Genomic DNA, 27,666 nt, shown 5'->3' on the forward strand with positions numbered 1-27,666 from the left:
TTATGATTTGCTTTGTCGATAAATTTTAATTTAGATTTAAAATAAAAAAAAATCTAAAACCAATTAATATCAATTGCCAAATAATCTAAATTATATTAGAAATAATGATTTATGGAACTAATTGTTGAAATTATACAAAGAATAATAGCGTTTGATTAATTATTTTTTATATTTATAAACTAAATAATATATTGAACGAAACTTTTTTATAATTTTAATTAGTTATAAAATAAAAGCTAACTCTAAAACTAATTATTATCACTTGCCAAATAACCTAAATGATATTACAAATAATAATTAATGATAAAATTGATTTGTCTAAAACTAATTATTATCAATTATTTTTATATTTATATACTAATAAAACATTGAATCCAAAACAATTTTTAAAAATTGATATAATGATTTCATACTCATATAAAAATATAGTTGTATCTATAATACTAATGAATCTCAATGTCCACATATGCTTTTAAATAATTAGGATTTGAATATTGAACTGATTATATTTAATGGAACGTGCGAGAACTTTGATTTAAAAAATGTTTTGCATTTAAGTCAAATAATATAGTGAATAAGGTAATGTTATGATTGAAAAGAATAATGTTAAGATTGAAAAGAATTCTAAGATGGATTTTTGGTTTATTGATTGTATGTTTTGTATTACTAATTAGAGAGAGAAATAAATATTTGGCAAAAATATGTAAATAGTTAGAAAAATATTAGCAAAAATAATAAAATAACAAAATGATAATGAGAAAAATAAGGAAAGGCCGAAAAAATGCATAATATGTGTTGGTGAAGTTAATGTGATAATTACATATATAAGTTCGTAAAATTTTGTTATTACTAAATATTTATCAGTTATTTTTACATCAAATTTACAGAAAATTTACGGCTGATTTTCAAAATATTTGAAGTTAAACAGTTATATTTTTAATATTTCAAACTATATAATATTATACACATAATATATAGTTTTATACAATATTTATATTCGCGAATTCGCAGAAAACTAGCTAATATATTTTATTTGGACCACATGGGATGAATCATCAGTATTCAACAGGGAGATTAATTTACAATCTTTTCATCTGGTTTTACTTGTTTAAAAGTGAAATGACATACGAATGTGGATCGGAAATATAACCCATAATTAATAATTTTTATTTTTCTTAGAAACAGACACTGGAATAGATCATAAGATTGCGCAAATAAAAGATACGAGCATCCCCAACAAAAGCATAGCATAATTAGTGCTTCTAGAGTTGCAACCTCCTTTGTCACTCACACCACCTACGATAGACAAATCAAAAACGTTTCGAGTTTAACATACAGTATCTCTAAATATAATTTACCAGTGACAAACGATAACAGCATTGCTACGCGATCTTGGATTAAACTGACAAAGAACAAAAGCTCCCCATCCTATTTGGAAATAACTAAAACGCATAGGGATTACTATTGTAATTACCACAATCTCTTGGAGAAGTGTTGTTGGAACACTGGCAAAGAAAGATCTGCGTCTCGGCGTCGAAACCACACGTGCCGCCTGACTTCCGGCAACGGTCGCAACCAATCTCCGGCACCGAGTACGAAAGCTCGATTCCATACGACCAATCCACAGGCGTCACGCCTCTAATTTTTCCATCGTCAATCACCGTCGTGTAATGTGAACAGTCCAAGATGTTCATACTCATCACACGAACCGTATCGTAGCTCGTGAAACAACAATACGGCGTCGCACTCACGGTACTGTTACCTAGCGACGCCGTATGGTTACCTAAGCCGAAGAAAAAAATATCAAATGGCTGTTACAATGACATTACAACAAAATTTTGATTCATTGTCTGAAGTTTTTCTGTTTCTACTTTCTGTTACCTAAAGAAACAAAATTCAATTATGATGTCTTAACAAGAATTAATCGATTAATTAAGAAGAAAATAATCCAAATCTCGATTTCATACCAGAAGTAGTGTTGAAGATGCCAAAGGAAGTACACGAGCTATAAAGCTCGTCGCAGGAGTGGCCGGCGGCTTCGAAGCAGAGACTCTTGTACCGATTCTGAACCGGAGAGTCACTGGAGCAGTTGAAGAGAGCGAAAACGGTGTCGTACGAGGGTCTTATAATAGCGTTCTGGATATCCGAGAGTTTGAAATCGTGGTGAGGCTGGAGGGTGGAGCAAGTGGACATTAACGGATCGAAGACAACCATCGTGTTCTTGTCGTAGTCGATTGACCGTACCTTGTAGCCTCCGGAAGGAGTGATGAAATACAGATCGGTGGAGGAGCAGTTGAGCATTCCTTGGAACTGTGGAGATCCGCAACCTTTGTCAATACCGAACGGGTAGTTTATTTGGATGCTGCCGCAGGATGTTTGGCAAGCTCCTGAGGTTGTTGATGTTAGAGTTGTTACTGTGTAGAGGAAGACAAAGAAGAATAAGAGCCTCGACATCATTTAGTTTCTCGACTTCTTTCTTCTCTCTGGCTGTAAACGCTCTTTTCCTTTTTTTCTCACAAGGGGTTTGGGGAAAGCTTTCTTTCTTTCTCCTGAACTAAACACCGAGTATGGGTATATTCGTAATTTTGTTGTCCTATCTAGTATATAGTATGAAATCCATACATTTGAATTGCACCTTGACTTTCTGTTTTTATTTCGAGTGACTTGGCTTAAAAACCATAGAAAATATCTTAGTTAGGAAACTACCTACAACAGTAGAAGATAGCGTTGGACTGTAGAAGATACAGTTAAACAGTAGTAAAGGGCTGAGGAAAATTACTATCGAAACTTTGAGTAACTTAGAGCAGCCGCGTTAGCAGATTAAAAGGAGTTCATGGGCTGGGGTTTATAGGGCCGAAAAATAAAAAGAAAAGTTTTAATGGGTTTAATTCGGTAATCCGTCTCGTTGGAGTGAGCCCGTATGATACGGGTTCAAGCCACGCGTCGAACAGGCATTGGCCGCGTGTTATCGCGTCGAAAGCGAGAAAAATAGGGTTACGCGTGAGAGGATTCATTTTCTCATCTTTTTTCGAAAGCTAGGGTTTCTTTCTGTGGGAGGCGATTTCTCGTGCGACGCGACAGCCGGAGAATTTCTCGATCGAATCGACGTCAGAGTCTCTCGTAAACGATCTCAGGTGAGTATCGACTACTTTTACGGTTTCATTGAATCTTTTTGGGGTCGAAAGCGTTATCGGTTAATTGAAAATCGATTTGGGGGTTTTGATGTAGGGTTCAAAATCGATATGGGGGTTTCCATTTAGGGTTAATTATCGTCATGCGGGTTCCATTTAGGGTTCGTTTCTCGAGGATTTGAAATCGATTTGGGGGTTTCTACTTAGGGTTCCAAATCGAGTTTCTGGTTACGCTCTACCGTTTATTGTGTTCTAATATTTGCTTTTTCTGGTACAGATGGATCCCGCAGAAAAGAGAAGAGAGACAAAGAGGCAGACGGAGTTGATCAACATGCAAGGATACGTGGCAGATTCAGAATACGGGATTCCGACGAGGTGTCCCTGTGGAGGGAGAATCATTGACGATGTTCGGGGGAAGGACGACTACGACACTCTTCCTGGGAAGCGGTTCTTCACCTGCAAAAACTACAAGGTAAGCGCTTCTTCCCAATTAAATTATTTCCATTTAATTGAGTTTCTAACGAGATTCTCACATGTGTTTTTGTGGTTAACAAGGCTGATGGGTTTCATTACCGTCAGCCTTGGGTGATTGGTGTCCAGGAGCATATCGAACGTCTCACAAAGCGTCTGGAGGAGGTTGAGTTGGTGATCAACTGGGTCTCGGAGGTCAATAATCAGATTGAGAGGCTGGAGGTAATGTGACTTGCATTTTTTTTGTTTAAAATTTGTAATATTTTCCTTATTTTTTTATTAACGGACTAACAAATTGTGATTGTTTTTTACATGTCCAGGCAGAGGTTAAAGCCCTCAATGGGGAGGTTGATAACCTCACTGGGCAGGTTTATAACCTCTCAGTGTAGGTCGCGGACTTGGAGAAGCTATGCTTCGACTGAAAAAAAAGGTAACACTCAAGCTTAATCAATTCGAGTGCTAGTTAGAGTTGAATTTGAACTGAACTATGTGTACTAGGTTGAGTTGAATTTGAAATGAATGTTGATGAATGGTTGAGTGTTAACCCCGTGTACTTGTGTTTTGGTTGGTTGCATAATCAATTCGACTGCTATGTAGAGTTGAATTAGAACTGATTTGATGTTTATTGAAGCTACACTTTCTCCACAAGAAGTGTCTCTTAAAAATAAACTCATTTCTGAAATGCTTTGATAGGGTCAGTTGGTTAATTGCATTTGATATGAATTTTTAAGTTAATTTTTTAGTTGGATAATGCTTGATATGAACTTGATTGCATTTGATATTTGCTGAATATGCTTTGGGTTGCAGGTTTGTAGGTCACGGGTTGCGGTAGGTGGATGCGTGCGTGTGGACGTGTTGTTAGTAGGTCTCGGCTTCTTTTGGTATCAGGTCACGGGTTCTCTGTTTGATTCACGGGTGAGTGTAGAATTTTGAATCTTTCTACACTTTTTTTAACTTCATCGGCTTTAATGGGTGTATGTACCCACAAGTTGTGTTTTGAACTCTCGGGTGTATGTACCCACGGGTTCTATTTTGTACTCACGGGTGTATGTACCCGATCAACATGTAAAATATGTCTCTTTATATAATCTATGTTTCTCACTTCTGTTTGTGCAACAACTCTTTCACTTCTCTATATATTAATTGTTGTTTCATCTCAACTATCACCACTCTAGCATTGATTCTTCACTCTTGCATTGATTCCTCTCAACTATCACCACCCTTTCATTCACTTCTCAACCATCACCACGATTCCTCGCAACTATCACCACGATTCTTCTCAACTATCACCACACCTTCATACACTCCTCAACCATCACCACTTGCATTGATTCTCCACACTTGCGTTGTTCCTTGCATTCAACCAAAAGAAATTAATTCTCAATCCGTAGAGGTTAGTAATGTTTTTATAAGTTATATTTTTATAAGTTTATAAAAAATTTAAGTAATGGAAATTTAAATTAATATTTTTAAATTTAAAAAAAAATGATAAAAGACAACACTACATACCATATAGACAAGGAAAAAATGTTATGTTTTTATAAGTTATATTTTTATAAGTTTATAAAAAATTTAAGTAATGGAAATTTAAATTAATATTTTTAAATTTAAAAAAAAATGATAAAAGACAACACAAAAAAACGATATAGACAAGGAAATAAATGTAATTTACTTATAAGATAGTTATATTTTTATTAGTTTTTTATAAATCCCTTTTGCCTTTTATAGGAAGTAAATTGCTTCAACAATGTCTTCCTCATCAAGTGATGAAGTAGATGAGTATTTAGAAGAAATGGTCGACGAAGTTGTTGATAATTTCATCGACTCAGTAGTTGATGGTCAAGCTAACAACCCGAAGAGACGAGCTTATATCGAAAGAAATCGGGAACGCGGACACAATCAACTATTGACCGACTATTTCAACGAAAATCCCACATACCCATCGGAAATGTTTAGGCGGCGTTTTCGAATGAACAAGTCATTGTTCCTTCGCATTGTCGATCGCCTAAGTACTGAAGTGCCATACTTTCAGCAAAGAAAAAATGCTCACGGAAGGTTCGGGCTATCTGCACTTCAAAAGTGTACGGCAGCTATACGTATGCTGGCATACGGTCAATCGGGAGATACATATGACGAATATCTCCGACTTGGTGAAAGTACGGCACGTTTATGTTTGGAAAATTTCACTATTGGGATAATACAATTGTTTGGACAGGAGTATTTACGAAGACCTAATGAGGATGATCTTCAACGATTACTCCATGATTGGCAGCATCGACTGTATGCACTGGGAGTGGAAAAACTGCCCAACGGCTTGGTAAGGTCAGTACACACGTGGTTCAGGAAAGCCGACAATTGTCTTAGAAGCTGTTGCATCACAAGATCTTTGGATATGACACACATTTTTCGGATTACCAGGTACCCTCAACGATATCAATGTTCTTGATCGGTCACTAGTTTTTGATGATATTTTACAAGGTCGAGCACCAAAAGTGAAGTTCAAGGTCAACAACCACACTTATCGTATGGCCTACTACCTTAGTGACGAGATTTATCCAAATTGGTCAACATTTATCCAATCCATCCCACTCTCTCAAGGTCCTAAAGCAGAGCTATTTGCCGAACGTCAAGAATCCACCAGAAAAGATGTCGAACGGGCTTTTGGAGTATTGCAATCAAGGTTCGCAATAGTTAAAAATCCAGCTCTACTATGGGACAAGGAAAGATAGGATGGATTATGAGAAGTTGTGTCATATTGCACAATATGATAGTAGAGAACGAACGAGACGGATATACCCAAATTGATACATCTGAGTTCGAGTCAGGAGAGTCAAGCAGAAGTTCCAAGGTGAAAACGAGAACAAGTTTTAATATAGGTAATATGTTAGGCGTTCGCAATGAAGTTCGGGATTCAGAGAAACATCATCTTTTGAAAGCGGATTTAGTTGAAAATGTATGGAAAAAGTTTGGTAATGTAGATGAATAATCTTTCTATGTTCATTAATATTCTTAATGTATTTGAATATTCTTAATGTATTGAATAAAAAGTTTTCAAATATTTTTTTTAAAAAATATTATTTTATTCCTATGAACCCCTTCTTCAGGTTCACTAATGCAGATACACAAACGATAGAAGTTCATCACTATTCATGGTCCCATAAAAAAATATTAAAAAAATCCTATGAACCCCAAAAGGGGGTTCATTGATGCGGATGCTCTTATCTCACCAAATGTATGCTATGTGCTGACAAAAATTTTTCGTATAACACTATTCATCACATCAAATATGTAATATATATATTTTATTGTCTTTGATTTAATAATATATTTTAATTATTATTATTAATTAGTTCAAATTTGTAACTAAACAAAAATATATTGTATAATTAGTATTTTTAAATTATTTTACATATCTAAATATTTTTATTTTATTTTCAAGTAAGATATTACTAAATGATGCTTTATATTTTTAAAAGAAATATTATAGAACTTTTTTATTTTATTTTTAATAATATAAATTTTTAGTTAGCATTTAAAAAAATATAGCAATCAATAATAAAAGCCGGATGAGGTTAAAATGCATATTAAATTTGAAGTAAACACCCAAAAAAAATATATATTATTTTGTTATGTGCTTTTTATACTTAATAGTTAGTAACTTTTAATATCATATTTTATATAAAATAAATAAATAAAAAGTATAATACTGTTAAACTGAAAATGTAAATGTAAATGTAAATAAATTTTATAAACATGAAATTACAAAAATTTAACAAACATAATATCTAAGTGTTGCAAAATAATTATTTATCAATTATAAATAATAAAAATATAAAAACTATTAAAGCTGAAAACATCAAAAAATGTATAATATTACTTTGGTGTAATATTTGGTATCATGATTGGAGATAGCAAAAAAAAAATATGATATCAAAATACCAAATTTAGCGTAATTTCATCAGTAAATTTGGTGTCTGTGGCTGGAAATGCCCCAACACAACTAACTGCAATTGGAGAAAGTAAATGAAAAAGTCCGCCTTGGTTTTAAGGATAGATTTGATCAACCCAAATTTCTTGGTGCTTTGGGCGGCATTTTACAAAAAAATTGACCAACAGAAATCTAAAAAGAAGCATCACCTCAAGGCACAAGAGCTGATGAAGTGATGACCTTTTCATTTCTATGGCTCTGCTCAAATGTACAATAGCCACACTGGCTACAGTGGTGAAGGCTAACCAAGACAAGACGGTTAAATAAGAGAGAAACAAACAATGGTGATTTAAAATCTAATCTTCTCTTCTCCTGCTTTCAAGCTGATTTCTAAATTATTTCCCGCCACTAGCTGATACCTAAATGACTTCCCGCTTCTCGTGTGTTTTCCCAATTAAAATTTTATGAGTGAATAATAAAATAAAAAAGCTATGGCGGGTTTCACTTGACAAGAAAAAAGGCAAAAAAAAAGAAAAGAAATGTTAGTCGCCGACGACAACGACTCAGTTCAGATTGGTGGGCTTCTTGACCAGACGCTTAATTCCATAGATGGCGTTTCCGTCCACGAGGCGACGGAGGCTCTGGATCGACTCTCTACGGAGCTCCCTCACTTCCCTTATCGCCTTCTCTCCATCGCTTCCGGTAACTTCTTCTTTCTGTCTTCGGTTTCTAACCAATTAATTAATCACTCGTTGCGTTGTCAAGAGTAGAATTTTGATTTCCTCGAATCGATGGAACAATTAGGGTTACCTTGTTTGACTTGCGACTTCACCAAATCCTTATTTGGTAGATCTATTTACGAGATGCAAACAATATCTCTATAAATATACCCGATCGAAGCAATATTGGCCTTTCCAGAATAATATTTGTGATTTGTTTTGCTTTATGTGGATATTACGTTTTACTATTTGCCAATTTTTTGGATCGAATAGAAACAAATTGAATCGAATTTATCAGATAAAATATGCCCAATGCTAGTTTCTCCAATATAATTGAATCCTTAAGCAATATGTTAATTCAGCTGATCCAAAAACGCATACTAGTCTCAACTGAGTCTTTTGGTTCTAGTCAGCTTTTTAAGTATCCACAGCAGTTAAATGTTTGCTAGTGCATGTTTTTTCTGATTGACAGGAGGTGAAAATCCGAGTCAGAGAGTTGCTGCTGCAACATATCTGAAGAATTTCACCAGAAGGAACACTGGGGCTGGTGGGATCATCTCAGAAGTCAGCAAGGAGTTTAAGGATCAGCTCCTTCGAGCTTTGCTTCATGCTGAGCCTGCACTTCTTAAAGTTTTACTTGAACTGGTTTGCGTTTTCAACTGGCTTGTCTTCGCCCAGCTGTTGATAATCTTGTTTTCGCTTCTTCTTCATTTGTGCACATTTTTATTTTTACTTTGTTTGTGGCCAGTTCCACATTGTTGTTGTGTCAGAGTTTGTGAAGAAAGATGCGTGGCCTGAACTTGTACTGGAGCTGCGTTCTGCTATCGAGAAGAGCAGTTTAATAAGCTGTTTAGACTCTAGCTGGAGTACTGTGAATGCTCTGATGGTGTTGCTCACTGTTGTAAAACCTTTTCAGGTATTTGTTGCATTCAGTTTAGTTTGAATTTTTTTAAAATAATATATTAACGAAGCCGCAGCTTTAAACTTGCATGTCCTATTCTCTCTCCCCATAAGCTCTCCTCTAGCTTATCTCGTTCTCCATCATATTATGGTTGGTTGTTCATTATTGTGGTTGTGAACTTTTGCTACTTCCGGCTGAATATTTTCTAGTGGTATACTAGTATTATAACCAATTCAAACAAATCTGAAAATGTTTATATTTGAAGTGGTAGTCTCGTAGTGTGAACCTGGTTCCAACGATCCTGGTGTTTTAAATAAACGTGGTATATTTCTGTGTGTTTGCTTTGCAGTACTTCTTGCAACCGAAACTTGTTAAGGAACCAGTGCCACAACAGCTGGAGAGTATCACCAATGAAATTCTTGTGCCATTGGTGTCAGTATTCCACCGTCTCGTTGACAAGGTTCTTCTTTTTCCCTCTGTGTTTTCTTGTTCTTCATCTGCTCACATCTTTATGTAAGATATATTTTCATTTTGGAGCTCAGTGAGCATTCATAATTTGTATGATTCTGAAGCAGGCTTTGACTACACATGAATGGGGTGAACTGGAAATGGAAAAGACACTCCACATCATTAGCAAATGCCTCTACTTTTCAGTAAGTCACATATTCAGTTTGTATTGCATGTCTGGGAGATTGAAAATTTTCATGGATTAAAACTTGTCATATCACCTTGTCATTGTTCATATCGTACTATCCACCGTGGTTGTTTTGTTAAGGGTAATTAGTATTGTAGGTGAAGTCCCATATGCCGTCTGCTTTGTCACCTCTGCTCGGTTCCTTCTGCCGAGATATGATCAGAATTCTGGACTCCTTGAGTTTTGACTGGAGCGTTACTCCTTCTGATGGATACTTGCTAAGGTTGAAAACTGGAAAGAGAAGTTTGCTCCTCTTTGGCACACTTGTCAGCAGACATAGAAAATACTCTGACAAGTAAGCAAACACCTTAAAAACCTCTTTAGCAATGCTTATGTCCCACGCCTTATATATCTTTATTATGCAGGTTGGTGCCGGAGATAGTAAAGTGCTCAATGAAGATTGTCAAACATAGCTCAAACATCAGTGTATGTACTAAAGCGTTTCAAGTCATTCTTACCAGAAATAACTTTTCGAGCTCTTCAAAATTTTGGGTTTTTGGTGCCTGACAAGTTTCCATCAAAATTTTTTACTACAAAAAATTGCTGCTTCTCACCCAAATGTTACTATTTTCTCAATCTAATGCTCTGAGTTTCTACTACCATGTGCAGAAGCTCGGAAGCCTTACTGAGAGAATCATATCACTTGCTTTTGATGTAATTTCACGCGTCATGGAAATTGGCCCTGTAAGTTGTTAGAATGTTTACTGCCAATCTTAATAAAGTTATCAAATGTCAATGACAGCAAATTTTTGGTACCTTGAAAACAGGGATGGAGATTACTTTCACCCCATTTCTCTCTTTTGTTGGACTCCGCAATTTTTCCAGCCCTGGCGCTGAATGAAAGGGTACACTTTCTGCAAGTTGTAATATGTGTTGCAAGCATTGCTTACTACCAGGGCTCTTAATTCAGAAACTTTACTCTTCTTTCGGGGATGTTTTACACATAGGACATATCTGAGTGGGAAGAAGATGCAGATGAATTCATAAGGAAGAACCTTCCTTCTGAACTAGTATGTCAACTTATCTTTCTCTCTACATGAATACTTTTATGTTTATGAATACTTTTATGTGTATGATTAGGAATAACATCACTGTGATTTGGCAGGAAGAAATTTCTGGGTGGAGGGAGGACTTGTTTACAGCCAGGAAAAGTGCTATGAACTTGCTTGGTGTTATTGCCATGTCAAAGGTGAAGAATTATGGTTAGTCAATAACCTATTTTCAGCTATTTGTTCATAGCTTCTTACAGAATTTGATGCCATTATCATAGGGACCACCAGTATCTACTACGAATAAAGCTTCCTCAGCTGCAAGTAAGCGGAAGAAAGGTGAAAAGAACAGAATAAATAACCAAAGACGTTCCATGGGAGATCTACTGGTGCTTCCATTTTTGTCAAAGTTTTCTGTGCCTTCAAAGAGCAACATACTGGATGCTAATACTTCAGCAGCGTGAGTTCCTATACATTTTCATGACTTCTTCGATATATGTTCTTCTAGTAGAAATTTAAGAGATCTCGTTTTGCAAGTTAGTGTTCCATGCCATGTTTCTCAAGCCCAAGATCAACATGTCGTAGATATTTGTTCAGTATATTGAAATATATTAATATTCTCTTATGTTCTGTGCTAGACTTCTCAGAATTTCCTCTTCCACTTTAATACTTTCCCTTTCACTTTGTGATTTAGCTAACTTTGTTGCTACTTTCGTCATGTCAGCTATTTTGGTGTTCTAATGGCATATGGTGGCCTGCAAGAGGTGAGAAATTTTGGTTCTCTTTGTTTTGAAGCTTTGCATTCGCAGATATTTTACAGAATTATGATGCTTCGCTTTTTACAGTTTATCCAAGAACAAAATCCTGAGTATGTGGCATCTTTAGTCCGTACCCGCGTGCTACCGATTTATTCTACATCTGATTGCTCACCTTACTTGGTTGCATCTGCGAATTGGGTACTTGGAGAGCTTGCGTCCTGCCTACCTGAGGTGTTAATTTTATTCTTTCTTTATATTTCTTTGGGTAAAATCATTTGCTGGAATCTAATATTCTTTGTATGCACTTTCTAAATTTTGCAACATGTCATTTATAGTGATCTCATAATTGATTAGTTGCTTTATGCTCTCAGGATATGAGTGTGGATGTTTTTTCGTCCCTGCTGAAGGCATTAGCAATGCCAGATCAGGAAGAGATCTCTTGTTACCCAGTGCGTGTTTCGGCTGCTGGGGGAATATGTTCACTACTCGAAGTAAGTCAGCACTTATATTAACAATTGTGTTCGTAGCTTAAGTGATGACTTGTCAAATCTAACTCAAAGAAAATGTTTGTTCAATTCAGAATGAGTACCCACCACCTGAATGGTTGCCGCTTCTTCAGATTATTATTGGTAGGATTGGCAAAGAGGACGAAGAAGATAGCATTTTGTTTCAGCTTCTAAAATCTGTGGTCGAGTCAGGAAGTCAAGATATCGCTATGCATATTCCGTACATTGTATCTTCTCTTGTTAGTAATATGCTGAATTTTATCGATCCTAGTGAAGATCAATGGTCTCAGGTATGTTTAATTCAATTCCTGTTTTCTTAACATTTTAGCTGAAAAATTTAAAGTTTTAAAACATAACGAAAGTACAGGAATGTATTTCTATTGATTTAAGTTAAATTACTGCAAAAGCTTACATCACATGCACATGAAATCCTGGACGCAAGCCCAGATATTTGTGGAATTCTTGTTGAATTTGGACTATTTTTTAGTGGATACAGCAAGTCACCGTTCAATTGTTTGTTTCTTATTTTTTTTCTCAAATAAGGCTACTGTGGGTGGCCTTGAGACACTAGCAGCAATGTCTCAGACTCATGAAATCTCTAAGCCTGAAACGGATGAGGAGGAAAATCAAGCCACTGAAACATGGCTAACCGGTCAAGGTACCATCAGCAAAGCTTTGTCAGCACTTTTACAGCACGCATGGCTGGTAGTTGAATTCTTTCTTACTCTTAATATCTTTATATATCTTCAAACACCACTGCTTTTTTGTACATGGAATTGTAGAAACTAAAACCAAGCATGTGCGCCTGAATGGAACAATGGATTCCTGTTCTAATTCGCACTACTGCTCTGTCTTTTATCTTTGCATTGTTCAGGCAACAGATGTGCCTCCTACTTCTTGCATAGACCATTTCTCGAAGATGTTGTGGTTCATTGCGCTTGCTTCTACTAATTGCAATGTAGCTGTGGAGCTCAGATTAGCTGATTTACTCGTAGTTTGGGCTGATCTTCTTGCTAGCTGGAATGGCTGGGAAGAGTCGGAGGATTTGTCCGTTTTTGACTGCATAGAAGAAGTTGTGAGTATAAGCACCAAATATGACTTTAGAAGTTTCCTTTACAGAGATATGCCTTCCCCGCCAGCCATGCCAGTCCGTCCACGATCTGTTGTTGAATCCATTGGTTCGTTTGTCAGTAAAGCCATACTTGAGTATCCGTCTGCCACAAGGAGGGCTTGTTCTTGTGTCCACACGTTATTACATGTACCAGACTACTCGTCTGACATCGAAGGGGTAAGGAAATCATTGGCGGTGGTCTTCAGTGAAGCAGCCTTTTCTCATTTCCTACAGTTGCGTGAGAAACCTTGTTCGTTGTGGAGGCCTCTTTTGCTGGCGATATCATCTTGCTATATCTCCCATCCTGACGTTGTGGAATGCGTTTTAGAGAAAGTGGTTTCTGGAGGTTTCGAGTTATGGGTATCCTCATTGGCGTTTTCATATTCGCTTACGCTTGATGCCAGTCCTCCATCAATAGCGTCCGAAGTAAAACTATATGGTGAGTTGAAGATAATCTTTCGTTTATATGTTTGATGATTCAGAAGTAACAAACTTAGGCTTTAAGCAACTGGTGAACATGATCTTTAAAGGTTTTGGTTGTATATAGTTGCTATTAGTCATAAATGCATGGGCATAGACTAAAAGACTGCTTTTTTCCAGTGTTGACGTTAGTAAAGGTGATTGAGCTGCTTTTAGATGTAAGGCAAGGGAATGCAACTGATGATTTGGTAAGGAAGTGCTTTGTTTCATTGATGGAGGCTTCTCGGAGACTAGAGGAAATAGCTGAAGAAACAGACGATGATGAAGATGATGGAGAACCTGAAGAAGAAGAAGAGGAAGAATCTGATGAAAATGATTCAAATGACGAGGTTTGATTTGATTGCTAGTACTCTGTTACATTAAAAAATAAAGCCTCAGATGAGGAAACAATTTGCTGTTTTCAAGAAACAACATTGGTCTTCTAGTGACTTGTTTCTTTTTTTCCAAATAAGCTGATCCATGTTTGTGTATCTGAACAGGATTCTGAGAGTGATGATGAATGTGAAGAAACAGAGGAAGAATTTCTAGAGAGGTATGCTAAAGCTGCAGCAGAATTGGAAGATAGTGAAGTTATTGAAGAAGCAGATGAAGAAGATGATGAGCGTGAGATTGATTTGGGTAAGCTGCTCTTCAAAACAAGATAAGAAACAACCACCTACGAGATTTCTAAATTTTTTTTTGATGTACTGATTTTGCAGGTCATCTGAATGAAATCGATACGCAGAAACTGGTTTTATCGTTAATGGAGAGGCATCACCAGAAAGTTGTAAAACTCGTACCCTCTGAAGTGATCTCGACCTTTCTAAATGCCTTTCCTGCATATACCGGTTTCTTCACTTGAGTGACACTGAACATTAAACTGCACTTTTCTCTCTTGTCCAAGTGTGTTGATGTGGTTTTGTGTTTTGTGATCTCTGAACCAACGTTTAAAAGTCATTAAATTAAATACAGTACGAGTTTCGTTTATACGTGTGTCCATAACTCAAAATAGGTGACCTAACGGCCGAGCCTAATTCTCGAAGACCGCCTTTGAATTCTAATAGAAAAATCCACATTTCATTAATTTGTATTCTGGGTTACTTATACATAAACATGGAGTATATTCTGATTAAATTGTTTGTGTTTACTGGAGTCGGTACTTATAATTAAGAGAAATTCCCTATAATTAAAGTAGGAATTATTTTTTTTTATCAAAAGTGAAAAGTCTAAAAAGTTTAAACGCCAAACATAAGTAGATGAGTTAGACTGTTAGTTACTAACGGCTAGCATATAAAGTGTAGATATATTTAAAAATACTTTAATAGTTTTCTTTTAGTTATAAACTGCATCAATTATGACAAGAATTACAAATACTGTGAATTAAAAACGCTAGAGAAATTATGTGAATCCTAAACTAGTAGTCTAGTCGGTATGAGTCCCGTTTCAAGTCATGGAGAGCCCAAACGAAGAGAGACCAACACCCAATTAGTATCCCAACAACGATGAAAGGAAGATTCATATTATTTGACATGCCCATGAAAGCAACAAGCAAAGTAAACCCGTAAATATGAGCGAGTGCAGTAAAAACATTATAGTAGATGAAGACAACACCGTTAATATGAATATCAATGTGGCTTTTATTCTTTTTTGGTCGTAATCAGAAGAAGCTTTGGAACCATATGTTTGTACAAGTTGAAAGAATAGCAAACTGAAAGCAATAATGAGTAGGAAATGTATGACTATCCAGTAGACCAATCCCGAGGTCACCCTGTCATTTAAAAACAGAACAAAAATTGCTTCTGCAGTATGTATTGTTCAGTGATGATAATATCGTTTGAAAAAAAGAGACACACTCACATGATGGTTAATCTACATATGCGTGTCCACATGTCTTCAAGGTTTCCTTAATCTACAAAAGCAATGTTTACAAGCATATGTTAGTAATATATTACATGTTTTCAGATTAGAACAATACCTTAATGTATAAGCCTCTACTTCTAATTAAATCTCATCGGCCATATAGTCGGCATTCAACACCTAGATGTGATATGGCTAAACAATATACCCACATGTGGTCGTTTGAGGAGCAAACTGGATTGATGAGAATGAGTAAAGAAGATTTGACATATAGGTTAAATGAAAGAAATCATCAGAAAATGGTAAAAATGTGGTCAAAATTTTCTGATCATTTTTTACTATATTTTTTTGGTTTAAAAGTTCTAACCATTTCCTGACCAGTTTTTTTATTCATCATGACGTGGTTAAAATAAGGTCATAATTATTTTTTGACCATTTATGTTGTTAAAAATATGGTCAAAATTTAATTTATTTTCTGATCGTCTTTTTGACTATATGTTCTGGTTAAAAAAATTCTAATTATTTCCTGCCATTTTTCTAAATCATAATAAAATAGTCAGAATAAGGTTATAATTTTTTTGGTCGAAAATGTGGTCAAGATATGTTTTTTGTAGTGACACACATTGGTTTCATATCAAAGACGAGATAGCATCTAACATGTTTCAAACATTACGCATATTCATCTAATTCTACCGATTTTGTAGACAAAAATATTTTTTTAAATCTTCGATTAGTTCCTTCGAGACTAGACCCACATCAAAGACGAGATAGCATCTAACATATTTTAAACACTTGATTTATCTATAAACACCTAATTGAGTTTTAAAAAAAGTTAAACTATAAAAAACCGATTATAATATAGAGATATCTACAAATATAGGCAAAATGTTCAGAACTTGCCGGAAAAAATTTGACGGCAGCAACAATAACAACGAAACGACTGATGAGTCCTTGCTAAATCTTAATATATTTTTAACGTTGGTCTCTAAACTGCACGTCTAAGAAGATGATATGCACCAAACACACATATATACAGCCATAAATTAATCTCCATTACTCATTATAAAAGGGAAATTATAAACTTATGAAAATGAAACAAGTACAGAAATTTAGTGAATGCTGAGTAATATAATCGCCTTTTGTCGTAAAAAAAAATTAGTGAATGCAAATACACATCAATTCATTATAACTTTATTGGAAATGAATAAAAATGAAATATGGATATATCTACAAAATCTACAAACTTTGTATTAAGTAGAATTAGATTATTTTCTGTTCAAAAAAAAAGAATTAGGTTATTTAATTTATTTAGCCATTTTGTTATCATAAAAATATAATATTATTGTAAATGCTCAATATAGTTTACTGACGAATTTATATAACATAATTTTTGAATCTATTTTAAAAATTCCATATTCAAATAAAATTTAATGATGGTTACATATAAATATTACATAGGAGTTCTATAGTTAAATATCTTCATTATAAAATGCAACTTACTGAGAGAAATTTATTGGTTGTCAGTTCACTAGAATTTATAGTATCTCTTATATTTTAAAAGAGAATTATTACAGTTTGTCTTGTGTCATCACCACAACTTTTAGAATCTGGAGAAATATAGGTTGGTTCATCTAAATATATAATAAGAATTTTATTAAACTAATCATAAATTAATTATTAATGTAATTCATTCTTTTCTTAAATAAAATTACGGAATTGTTTAATATGGCTAAAGTATATATGATAATTAATTATTTTGAATATTTTATAATAAATATTTTATAAAAATTATTATATACTCTATCATTTTTTCTTAATTTTAACTTATTAAATAAATCAAACAACCACATTAGCCACATAATAAAAATTTAGATTTTTTCATATATGTTATATTTTAAATTTTAAAAAATTACTATAAATTACTAAAACTGTTAAAAGTCTCACATTAAAAAATTTGTGATTCATATTTTAAAATTTTTGTTATGAAAAAATACAAATGATTGCAAAATCATATAAGTAAGAAGTTTTATTTAATAAATATTAAAATTAATATATATATATATATATATATATATATATGTATGTATACATGTATATATGTAATATATTTTAAATTAAACTATATACCACATACAAATACATAAATATTTTAATTTTAAAATTTACTTTGAACAATTTTTTTGATAAAAGCTTTGAAAAAATATTGAAAACTTAATATTTAAATTTAAACTTTGCACTGAATTTTTTTAAAAATTATTAATTACTATAACTATTAAATATCTCACAATGAAAATTTTGTTATCACTAATTTAAAGTTTTTGTTATTAAAATATACAAATGATAAAAAATATGAGTAGAAAACATTATCTAATAGATATCAATATTAAAAATATACTATATCTATATTAATATCATCTAAATTTAATTATATACCATATAAATAGACAAGAGTTTGTTTGGTGATACTGACACTGTTTATACACTGGATTTTTATTATCTAAAACAGTAATATAATCAAAATCCTTAAACTCTTAATGATCTGGACCGTTCGTTTTCGTCACGCGCTCGATCGTTCGCTCAGACATTCATTAAAAGTGAATCAGTAAAGAACTTTTCCAGATTTTCACAATAGCCGGCAGTGAAGTCCACGCGCTGCGATACAGTGCGATTAGTTCTTAGGCTTTTCCCTCCGCCGGACCACCGCAACAGGCATGCACCTTCCTGATCAAGTACGGTTACATCCTTACTCACTCTTCACTCTTTACATAATCTCCCCTTTGAACGCAATCGCTAGATTATTTTGTAGTGAAATTGAATTGAACTCGTGGACGCAAATCTTCTCTTAGTTCGAGGATTTCTACTTTTAAGGGGATGCAAGATGTTTAGATTCTTATCAAATGATGATTCATACATTCTTTGCTGTTTATGGTAGAATCATCAATTAGAGCTTTTTCCATTTATTATATATCTTTTTTTTTTTCTTCATATGTAATTTTGGGTGCATTTTAATACAATCCATGATGGTGATACTGACACTGTTTCTACGGTATGTGCAGGCTTTCATGTGATATTGCTGCTGTGGAGTTTGTGGATCTTTCTCTAAATGGTATATGATTTGACAACTTTGGAATGTATCTTTGGGAATATGTATCACTTTTTCATAAGTTTTGGGAACCTTTCAGGGTAATTTTCGTAGAGGAGAAGGAGGTGGAGGTTCCTCTGGTCATGACAGGAATGAACATATGGTGTTCCCAAAACCAGAGACCATAGATTTCGACTTGCCCTGCGACACTTCTTATCCTCAGCAGTTTGGTGTATGTTTAACGTTTCTATGCCATCCTGAATCCTTAAAGCATCCCTTGTAGCGGTTCGGGAAGGTTTTTATTGTTTCCATACTTGATGTGCAGGACAATGCTGCTAGTTCTTCTGGAAGTAATGTGAAGTCATTGCTGATTGAGATGGGTTTTTGCCCTACTCTTGTTCAGAAAGCTATTGATGAAAATGGTACTAAGAAAAATCCTACAACAATTTTTTTTTTTTTTTTTATCGTATGAAGGCTAATAGTTAATACTACTGACGTTTACTTTCTAACCAGGTGAAGATGATCTTGAGTTGTTATTAGAGATTCTCACTAAGAGTTCTGTAACTGAACATCCTGAACCCAGCTTTCATGGACTAATGGAACCCAAACCGGTAAATTGTCTAACGTGTGATGTCATGTCTTGTATTTAATTCAGATTTATTTCTTAATAGTCTCTCTTTTCTTTGATAGGAGCCTGATACTGAATATGAAGCCGATGGCAAAAGGATGGCGTTACTAGGAATGAAGTTCCCGGAAAATCTAGTTGATTTTGCACTAGACAGACTTGGTAATATATCCACAATGCCAAGTTTCTTACTATTGCAAGAAAACCATTGTGTGTTCTTAAAGATTACATGTGTGAGAGATTGGAACTTTTCATTGTATGACATGTTGAACAGTGATTACATGTGTGAGAGATTGGAACTTTTCATTGTATGACATGTTGAACAGGCAAAAAAACAGAAACATATATGGAACTGTTTTAAAATAATATTAAGGGTGAAAGCCAATTCCTTTCTTCATGATTTTCTTTTCTGTGTGATAGGTAAAGACGCTCAAATTGATGTGATGGTGGACTTCATTGTTGCTGCTCAACTAGCAGAAAAGTTTGCAGAAGAGTCTGATGAATCGCTTGATGACACTGAAATCAATGAAGACGATGAAGATGTCATTCCAGTTGCTTCCAGAGGACCTGAGGTCTGTAATGTCTTTGAAATTAGTTGTTGAATTTTCTTGCTAATTCTTTCTTCTATACTTTAACTTGTTTCTTATATCTATCTTCCTTTCTTTTAGGCTCATTTTGCATATTCTTATGTGCTTATGTCCGTCATTACTACCTTCTAACCTATGTTTTATATTTTATATAGGTTCCCAATGAAGTATTGTTTGAAACAATGGACAAAACTTTGCATCTACTGGAAATGGGATTCTCTAACCATGAAATCTCAATAGCAATTGAGAAGATAGGTCTGTAACTTATTCTCTTTACTTGTTCATCCAATGTTAGGAATTATCATAATAATCAAAGGGAGTAATGAAAAAGCTAAAATTTATGTTGTATCCACCCATATTATACTTAAATCTATTTGCACCTCTTCAGGTACGGAAGGTCAAATTTCTGACCTCGCTGAGACAATTGTTACTGGTGAAGCTCCTGGTCTCATTCCTAATGACCTTGAAGAAATAGAAAAAGTGCGTACTTTCAATGTTTTTAAACTGAATGTTTGTGTATCTCTGTTGAATCACATTATAAAAAACCATCTCATTCTCTTCTCTCACGCAATGATATTTGGTCTGACTGTAGAAAGTTTCAGCGGCTCCTGCAGCTACATGTCTTTCAAAGAGTTGGAGATTTCTTGGTGTTGGTGCAGAGAAAGTAGACAGTGGTAGAGGTTCCTCAAGTGGCACTGCTGATATAAAACCAGATCCTAGTACTGACCCTCTTCCTTTCTCCACCACTGCCAATGTGGGAGAGACCTCAAGGGGTAAAAGACTAAAAGATGAAGATGACAATGCCTTTCTAGACGAATTTTCTGACTTCGATGACAGAGGCAAAAGGCCAAGACCCGAATATATGGAAACCCCTTGGATGCAAGATGATAAAGATAACACATATGGATTCTCAAGGGCAATGCAGCCACGTTTATCCCAAACGCTTAGCCCCGATGTAGCAACACGACCTTATTTCTTCTACGGAAACCTAAGTGAAATCTCTCCAAGGTGGTGTTCTAAGATCTCGGGTTACTTGTTCGGAATCCACCCTGAGCATGTAGATACTCGGTTGTGTTCAGCTCTCCGCAGGACAGAAGGGTACGTGCACAATCTTCCCGTTGAAAACAGGTTCAACATCCTCCCAACGCCAAGGTTAACTGTACAAGACGCAATGCCACACATGAAGAGCTGGTGGCCACAATGGGATGTGAGAAAGCATCTGAGTAGCGTTGCATGTTCTGATTTAGATTATGCAACTACTCTTTGTGAAAGACTTGGACGTCGTCTAGCTGAATGCAAGGGAAAGCCATCTCAGCAAGACCAGACTATAATACTCCGACACTGTCACACCTCTAATCTTATCTGGATTGCTCCCAACATCCTCTCACCTGTAGAGCCTGAGCATCTAGAGTGCATCATGGGATACCCAACAAACCACACCAAGATCGGTGGTGCGAGATATGCTGAGAGGTTGAAGCTGTTTGAGTTCTGTTTCCAGACAGACACATTGGGTTACCATCTCTCTGTGCTCAAGTCCTTGTTTCCTGAAGGGTTAACAGTTTTATCGCTCTTTAGCGGGATCGGTGGTGCGGAGATCACGTTAAACCGCCTTGGAATCCATCTCAAAAACGTGGTCTCTGTTGAGCACTGTGGACTGAGCCGTAACATACTGAAACGATGGTGGCAGAGTTCAGGACAAACCGGAGAGCTTGTGCAGATCGAAGCGATTAGGAGCTTAAGTACAAATAAGCTTGAGGCTTTGGTGGAGAGATTCGGTGGGTTCGACTTTGTCATTTGTCAGAACCCACCAATACCACCTGATCTGTCGAAAGAAACCGGGAGTAACGAAGCTCGTGATTTTGATTACTCTTTGTTTAATGAGTTTGTTCGAGTCACAAAACGTGTCATACATGTCATGGCGTCAAGCTGAGCAAGTGCCTTTACGTCCTCGGCAACATGGAGGGTTTGAGACTTGTCTCATCGCAAAGTTAGTAGTATCCATGGTTTTGTATCATCTAGACAAGTGTGTTTTGAAACTGACGCTTTTGTTGCGTCCCCTCTGTATGTTGCATAATCCGACCGCGGACTTTTTGTCTTTTTTTCTTCGTCCTGCTGTGCTATTTCTTGGAATGGTAATCAAGAAACCGAATGTTGTTGTATCTTATTTTTTAGTTATGTATCATATTAAGCGCCTTTGTGTGAGCTCTATATTTGTTTTGTTGGCTCAATGTTGGTTGTATTCATCCTCAGATATTATATTAGCACTTTTCTCCTCAATCATTGAAGCTAACTAGCACCATTATAAGCCTTACAATGAACCAGAGAGAGTATAACGAGGAGAGTCAGCAGTTGAACCTTGCGCCTTGCTAGCTTTTCTGACGCAAAGCAACATGTGACTGATAAGTCCCAGAGCAGGCGAGCAGCAGTGTCAAATACCAACATCAAACATTTTATAGTGATTCCAAACTTTTCAGATATTATCTATACTCTGTGCGTGTAGAAAGAAATTAAAATGGGCCAAAAATATAAGCCCAATAAAAACTATCTCTCTTTCATCTCATAGTTATATGGGCTTCGAATATTCTGATTTTCTCACCCACATAATATTAAAAAAAAAAATCTCGTCCGTCCACTACTTTCAGAGTACTTCACCGTCCGATTCATTAATCCCCTGAAAGGAATCCAATTAAAAAAGGCCACGCAGCAGCATCATTTCCCGCCTAAATGATACACTAGAAATCGCAATCGCAATCGCCTCTTCTTCCTTAAAATCGAAAACCCTAATTTGATCCCTAATCGTCTCCCCCAAGCCCTAAACCCTAATCGTAAACCCCATCATCAGTATATGGATAAAAGAGATCTCGCATCCGGCTCCGGCTCCTGTTCTGGTACTGCCGTGTCGTTGTTTCTTCTGTTCATTGGATATGAAACTGGAGGATGCGTTCTCCAAAGATGAGGTTTACGATGAGTATGACAAACCATCTGATGAGGAATGGGTGAAGATCGAGACTTTTAGCAAGCTCGTTGGCTGTATATATAAAGTGGCGGTGGAGCTTTTCGAGGGTGGGTATTCGACGTCTAATGTCTACTTCCACCTTCTTGCAGAGCTGAAGGTGATATTGGAGAAGGAGCTGGAGGGTGCTGATAGTGATTACTTTCGTTGCAAAGCTAAGGGGATGTTGAAGAGGTTCGATAAGTACTGGAATCAGATGTTTTTGGTTTTGGCTAGTGCTTGTGTGTTGGATCCGAGGTTTAAGTTGAAGTACGTTGAGTTTTACTGCTCGAAGAAGATTGAGAATGATGAGGGATCAAATGCTGAAACTGTTTTGGACTATTTGCGCAGTCTGTATGCTCGTTATGCAGCTAGTGATATCTGTCATAAACCAATATGCCCTGTTACTGCAGTTGACTCCAGAGAAGAAGATGAAAATGATGATGGAGAAGGAGAAGATTGTGATGAAGAACAAGAAGAAGAGGATTGTGATGAAGGACAAGAAGGAGAAGAAGAAGACTACGAGGATGAAGAAGAAGAAGAAGATTATGAGGACGAAGAACAGGAAGAAGGAGAGGAAAAATATGATTCTGATTCATCAGAAGAAGCAGAAAGGGAAGCAAGAAAGAACAGAGAAAAAAACCCTGACGCTTGCAAGGATTTTGCCTTCTTTCAAGAATTTCTCAAGTTCGAAGGATCATCTCCGAGAGAGTTTGGTGAATCAGAGCTTGATGCCTACCTCAAAGAACCGGTTATGGAGTGGAACAAAGACTTCAAAGCGTTGGAATGGTGGAGAGAAGATGGAGGTCACAAGTATCCAATACTCTCTCGAGTAGCTCGTGACATTCTCTCAATTCCCATCTCACGAGTCACGTCCTACGATGCTTATGTTACTGGCAAAAGAGAGCCTCCTGCGTTCGTCGTCTCCTTGGAAGCCAAAGTTGCTAATGCCATGATGTGCAGCAAAAAGTGGTTACGACTTTGACAATAGTGTCAGAATTGGTAACAACATTGTCTTCACGTCTTCGTCTCTAGTTTGAACTTTAGAAGGTTTCATGAATCTCAATATCTATGTTTTTCGTTTAAGTACTTTCGTCTCCCGTTTCTATATCACTACGATGTTCATTTCTTAGAAGGTTATCTACTTATATTTGTTTAACTAAATTGGAATTTCTCGAAATGATTCACCATTGAAAATATTTCAATGGGGTTTTATAATTAAAAAAATTAATTAAACTTTCAAGACTGAAGAAAGTAACTAGCGTGTATCTTCTTTGGAAAAATTATAAAAATTTTGGTTAATTATTAAACTACTTTAAATTTATTTAGTAGAACTTATTTTTAGTCATGCATCATATTAAGCCCATTTTTAGCTTTATATTAGCATCGTTCTTTCCGTTATTAATCATTGGATTGACTGCACTCTAGAATCTTATATATTAAAACAGAAGTCACAACATCGATTCATATGTGATTTTTTAAAAATGGACCTAACGGATCTATTAATAGAAAGTTATGTTACATTTAATATATAATCTTATCATTTAAATTTTGGGTCTACCAGAAATTTTTATTGGGTTATCAATAATTGGATTTAAACAATAGATAATCTATTGGATTTATAGATAATATAAATTAAATAGATATAATCTAGTGTTGTAATATTATACCTCTATATGCTAACTAATTAAATATTTGTCGATGTTAACTTTTAAAATTATAATTTTTTCAAAAAAATAACAAAAAACATATTATCTAACAATGATTAATCTTTACTGCCTTAAACCAATGAAAACAAATTTTAAACTATATAGTTTATTTTTAAAATTAAACAAAAACTAAATGTTTAATTATTTACTTGATAATATAAATCTATGAAGCGAAACATTTATTTTTTTAAAAACTTTCTAAATTTGTGAAATGTTACAATATCTTTGAATATGACAATAAACAATATTTTACTAATCTTTATATATATAGTTAGGATTTTAATAATGAAATAATAATCCGAAAATATATATACAGAAGAAAATACAAATACATGTGAAAGTTTTTGAAACAATCTATTCAATGAAAAAATATACAATAAACTTATTATGTTTTAAAAATTGATAGACATATATATATTATAATATATACCAATTTAGAATTGAAAACAAAATATTTATATAAAAATAAATGAAAACAAAAATCTGCACGATTGCGCGGATCGAGATCTAGTTAATGTTATGAATCATTGAAGCTACTCCTCGACGACAAACTTTTATTAAAGCTTAACTAGCACCATTGTTAGGTCTACAATGAACCAGAGAGATAACATAACGATGAGAGTCACCAACGAGGCTGATAGAATGTGTCTAACCTTTAACCTTTCGCCCTACTAGCTTCGCTGACTCAAAACAACATTTGAGTGATAATAAGTCCCTGAACGGGAAATCGGCCTATTCCTACATCAACAGAGTCCAACAGTTCCGATCAGTACATGAACATACGAGTTGTGCGAATACATACACGGATATTCAATTAATTTTAATTTCATACACGAATTATAAAATCCGACTTTTACATACATCGACGAATTTTCCATTAGTCAATGAAAACAGAATCTGAGCTGGCAATTAGCAATCGCTTACATGTCTGAAAAGAATCATACGTGGCATTTAACGTTTAAAATAATAAATAATTAGTTAAAAATAATTTTAAACTTGCTAAGCTGGGGGCATTGAACTTGGGTCGAAGCATTAACTCATCTTGACATCAGCCACTGTGCTGAGTCCAACCAATTGTTTTAATTTAGTATGATGTTCTATTTATACAAAGAATATTTATGTGTTTTAGAAAAAAACTAATGAATATTTCGTTTTCATTATATATCTCTTATATATTAGCAGAAGTCACCTAACAAATTAAAATTTGACATATGGAAAATACAAAATATTATAAAAACAAAACATAAAAACTGACTAAAAATAGTTTATCTTCTATTCCTAATTTTCAGGACATAATCCTAAATTTTCTTAGTATATTGCATCCACGTTCAAAACCATTTGATCACCATTTTCAAACTGTTTTTTTTCTTCTATATAATTTTGATATACTAAATTATTCTTTGTTTTTTTCCTCTTTCAATCTTCTCTGTCAAAGCAACATATTTTTATCTCTCTCAAAACAAAACATCGACATGTTTCTTCCCGTCTTTTTTTTCCCTGCACCAATTAAAACGTCTTCTTTCTTTTCCTCTATACCAATTTAAAACTTTATTTATCATTGCTGACTCAATCGACAAGATATAAAATTACGAGAAGAGATTGACTATGGTATGGTATTTTTGAAGAGATTAAGTTTTAGATCACTGCCTATATATAACTTAGAAACTTCCTATATCCATTGATTTGCAGGCACATGCACAATGCACTGTAGGTCACGGTTTGAAAAGATGGGATGGAGCAAAATCAAAAATATTCTCCTGAAAGGGGACTAAAGGGATAATCATCATGTTTTGGCCTCGCAAAGAAGGTTTTGCATGTTTTCTACTATTTAGTACTTTTCTTTAATTTGGTGATTAATATTTTATTTGTTGAATTAATTATTTTTCAGCATTCACTACATCAGTTGAGTTCGACCCTAAAACTATTCTTGGATTATATCACAGAACTTGCATTTCCAAATCCAAAGGTAAGTTTACTTTACTTAATTATTGCTAAACAAGTCATTATAATCTAATAAAAAACAAACTAAAGGTGTAAAAAAATTAAAAAAATTATAATGTTAATTTTTTTTTATAAATTTAACAAACTATCAAAATAAGTAATGTGGGTTAGTTTGAAATGTGTGCTCTTACAAAAAGATGTTAGATAAATTAACATAAAAATAAATGCAACAGTTACTTTAAACTGTAAGAAAATAAACTAGCAAATTTGTTAGATTCATCTTATTTAAATTTACAGTAAATTATATTAAGTATATGTTATTTTAAAATCATCAAACAAAATTAAGGGATCAAATAAATCATTTTAATTATATTTTATATTTTGTTATTTAAAATAGTTTTACAAACATATATCCATTTTATAATGATATCTGTTTTATCCCTTCAACTGCTTTGTTTCAATGTAGGAACCTCTATTATTACGTGCTACTGTTTATATAATAGTTCAAATAATAATTTATTTTGATTGTAAATTATGACAACGATCAAATATTTTTTTAAAAAAGTTATTAACCTGTGCACAGCCCAGGCAGTAATACTAGTTTATTCATAAATTACAAGAGATGTGTCCAACATTCATATTTTATATTAGAGTGTTCCTATAAAAATCCCTAGCATCTTTATACATGGAGAAATCTCCCCAACAATCTGTATTATATATTAGAAATTATATAAAAATTTGTGAAAAATTATATACATTTTTAGAGAAAATTTATGCTGATAATATAATAATTTAGTTCATCCTTATCAATGATATTCATATATATGGGCATACAGGTCGGATCAAATAACGTTAAATCTGATTTCTTTCCACATTTCTAAGTTTTATTCGATTGAAATAAGAAAGTTTGTGAAAATATATTTATACATTATGTTTTTTATAAAACTCAGAAATATTTATACATTGTTTTTTTTTTAACACATAAAAATTTACACATTAGTTATGTATTATATATTAGAAATTATATGCAATTTGTGAATAAAAAATATTTATACATGAGGTTTTTTTTAAAACACAGAAATATTCAATAGTATAAAATAAATAAAACATCATACTAAATAAAAACAATATGGTGATCTTGGCACAGTGGCTGATTTCTGGATGAGTTAATACTCCAACCCAAGTTCGATTTCCCTTCCCTCAACG

At 34.3% G+C, this 27,666-nt stretch overlaps 5 protein-coding genes across 6 annotated transcripts; 4 read left to right on the forward strand and 1 right to left on the reverse strand.

Annotated features, from left to right (window-relative positions):
• Positions 1-1,074: 1,074 nt before the first annotated feature.
• Positions 1,075-2,545, reverse strand: BNAC05G36070D. Its single transcript, XM_013858500.3, has 3 exons — positions 1,968-2,545; positions 1,475-1,783; positions 1,075-1,296 (listed from the first exon to the last, which is right to left on the reverse strand). Exons 1-3 carry the CDS (start codon positions 2,455-2,457, stop codon positions 1,199-1,201), a joined length of 897 nt encoding a protein of 298 aa, XP_013713954.1. The 5' UTR covers positions 2,458-2,545; the 3' UTR covers positions 1,075-1,198.
• A 144-nt stretch (positions 2,546-2,689) lies between these two features.
• LOC111207031 lies at positions 2,690-4,703 on the forward strand. Its single transcript, XM_022704602.2, has 5 exons — positions 2,690-3,134; positions 3,409-3,603; positions 3,687-3,824; positions 3,923-4,032; positions 4,410-4,703. The coding sequence occupies exons 2-4, from the start codon at positions 3,409-3,411 to the stop codon at positions 3,989-3,991; spliced, it is 402 nt and encodes a 133-aa protein (XP_022560323.1). The 5' UTR covers positions 2,690-3,134; the 3' UTR covers positions 3,992-4,032; positions 4,410-4,703.
• Positions 4,704-7,979: 3,276 nt separating this feature from the next.
• Positions 7,980-14,654, forward strand: LOC106418269 (importin beta-like SAD2 homolog). Of its 2 annotated transcripts, none has more exons than XM_013858935.3 (21): positions 7,980-8,232; positions 8,722-8,894; positions 8,998-9,165; positions 9,500-9,610; positions 9,723-9,803; positions 9,943-10,139; positions 10,210-10,270; positions 10,454-10,528; positions 10,612-10,689; positions 10,792-10,854; positions 10,950-11,033; positions 11,115-11,293; positions 11,558-11,597; positions 11,679-11,822; positions 11,963-12,082; positions 12,172-12,387; positions 12,641-12,802; positions 12,972-13,647; positions 13,809-14,017; positions 14,168-14,306; positions 14,387-14,654. In XM_013858935.3, exons 1-21 carry the CDS (start codon positions 8,070-8,072, stop codon positions 14,527-14,529), a joined length of 3,282 nt encoding a protein of 1,093 aa, XP_013714389.1. In that variant the 5' UTR covers positions 7,980-8,069; the 3' UTR covers positions 14,530-14,654. The 2 variants fall into 2 exon arrangements, with proteins under 2 accessions (XP_013714389.1, XP_013714390.1); XM_013858936.3 differs by having other exon boundaries at positions 7,981-8,232; positions 9,726-9,803.
• Positions 14,655-18,124: 3,470 nt separating this feature from the next.
• LOC111206703 (probable inactive DNA (cytosine-5)-methyltransferase DRM3) lies at positions 18,125-22,011 on the forward strand. Its single transcript, XM_022703940.2, has 10 exons — positions 18,125-18,253; positions 18,581-18,630; positions 18,707-18,838; positions 18,932-19,028; positions 19,120-19,217; positions 19,297-19,393; positions 19,652-19,803; positions 19,974-20,073; positions 20,207-20,298; positions 20,411-22,011. Exons 2-10 carry the CDS (start codon positions 18,628-18,630, stop codon positions 21,746-21,748), a joined length of 2,109 nt encoding a protein of 702 aa, XP_022559661.1. The 5' UTR covers positions 18,125-18,253; positions 18,581-18,627; the 3' UTR covers positions 21,749-22,011.
• A 731-nt stretch (positions 22,012-22,742) lies between these two features.
• Positions 22,743-23,795, forward strand: LOC106417136 (zinc finger BED domain-containing protein RICESLEEPER 3-like). Its single transcript, XM_013857990.1, has 2 exons — positions 22,743-23,160; positions 23,488-23,795. Exons 1-2 carry the CDS (start codon positions 22,743-22,745, stop codon positions 23,793-23,795), a joined length of 726 nt encoding a protein of 241 aa, XP_013713444.1.
• Positions 23,796-27,666: the final 3,871 nt, after the last annotated feature.

The sequence above is a fragment of the Brassica napus genome, chromosome C5 (assembly GCF_020379485.1).
Source record: "Brassica napus cultivar Da-Ae chromosome C5, Da-Ae, whole genome shotgun sequence".
NCBI classification, from domain to species: Eukaryota; Viridiplantae; Streptophyta; class Magnoliopsida; order Brassicales; family Brassicaceae; genus Brassica; species Brassica napus.

Coding starts and splice junctions, on each gene's coding strand:
- LOC111206703 (XM_022703940.2), top strand. Junction 18,839..18,931: donor CTTATCCTCAGCAGTTTGGT/GTATGTTTAACG, acceptor CTTGATGTGCAG/GACAATGCTGCTAGTTCTTC. Junction 19,804..19,973: donor TTGCTTCCAGAGGACCTGAG/GTCTGTAATGTC, acceptor TATTTTATATAG/GTTCCCAATGAAGTATTGTT.
- LOC106417136 (XM_013857990.1), top strand. CDS start 22,743: ATGAAACTGGAGGATGCGTTCTCCAAAGATGAGGTTTACGATGAGTAT. Junction 23,161..23,487: donor TGTTTTGGACTATTTGCGCA/GTCTGTATGCTC, acceptor CCTTCTTTCAAG/AATTTCTCAAGTTCGAAGGA.
- LOC111207031 (XM_022704602.2), top strand. CDS start 3,409: ATGGATCCCGCAGAAAAGAGAAGAGAGACAAAGAGGCAGACGGAGTTG. Junction 3,604..3,686: donor TCACCTGCAAAAACTACAAG/GTAAGCGCTTCT, acceptor GTGGTTAACAAG/GCTGATGGGTTTCATTACCG. Junction 3,825..3,922: donor ATCAGATTGAGAGGCTGGAG/GTAATGTGACTT, acceptor TTACATGTCCAG/GCAGAGGTTAAAGCCCTCAA.
- BNAC05G36070D (XM_013858500.3), bottom strand. CDS start 2,457: ATGATGTCGAGGCTCTTATTCTTCTTTGTCTTCCTCTACACAGTAACA. Junction 1,784..1,967: donor CATCTTCAACACTACTTCTG/GTATGAAATCGA, acceptor TCTTCGGCTTAG/GTAACCATACGGCGTCGCTA. Junction 1,297..1,474: donor CACTTCTCCAAGAGATTGTG/GTAATTACAATA, acceptor TGTCTATCGTAG/GTGGTGTGAGTGACAAAGGA.
- LOC106418269 (XM_013858935.3), top strand. CDS start 8,070: ATGTTAGTCGCCGACGACAACGACTCAGTTCAGATTGGTGGGCTTCTT. Junction 8,895..8,997: donor TTAAAGTTTTACTTGAACTG/GTTTGCGTTTTC, acceptor GTTTGTGGCCAG/TTCCACATTGTTGTTGTGTC. Junction 12,083..12,171: donor GAATATGTTCACTACTCGAA/GTAAGTCAGCAC, acceptor TGTTCAATTCAG/AATGAGTACCCACCACCTGA.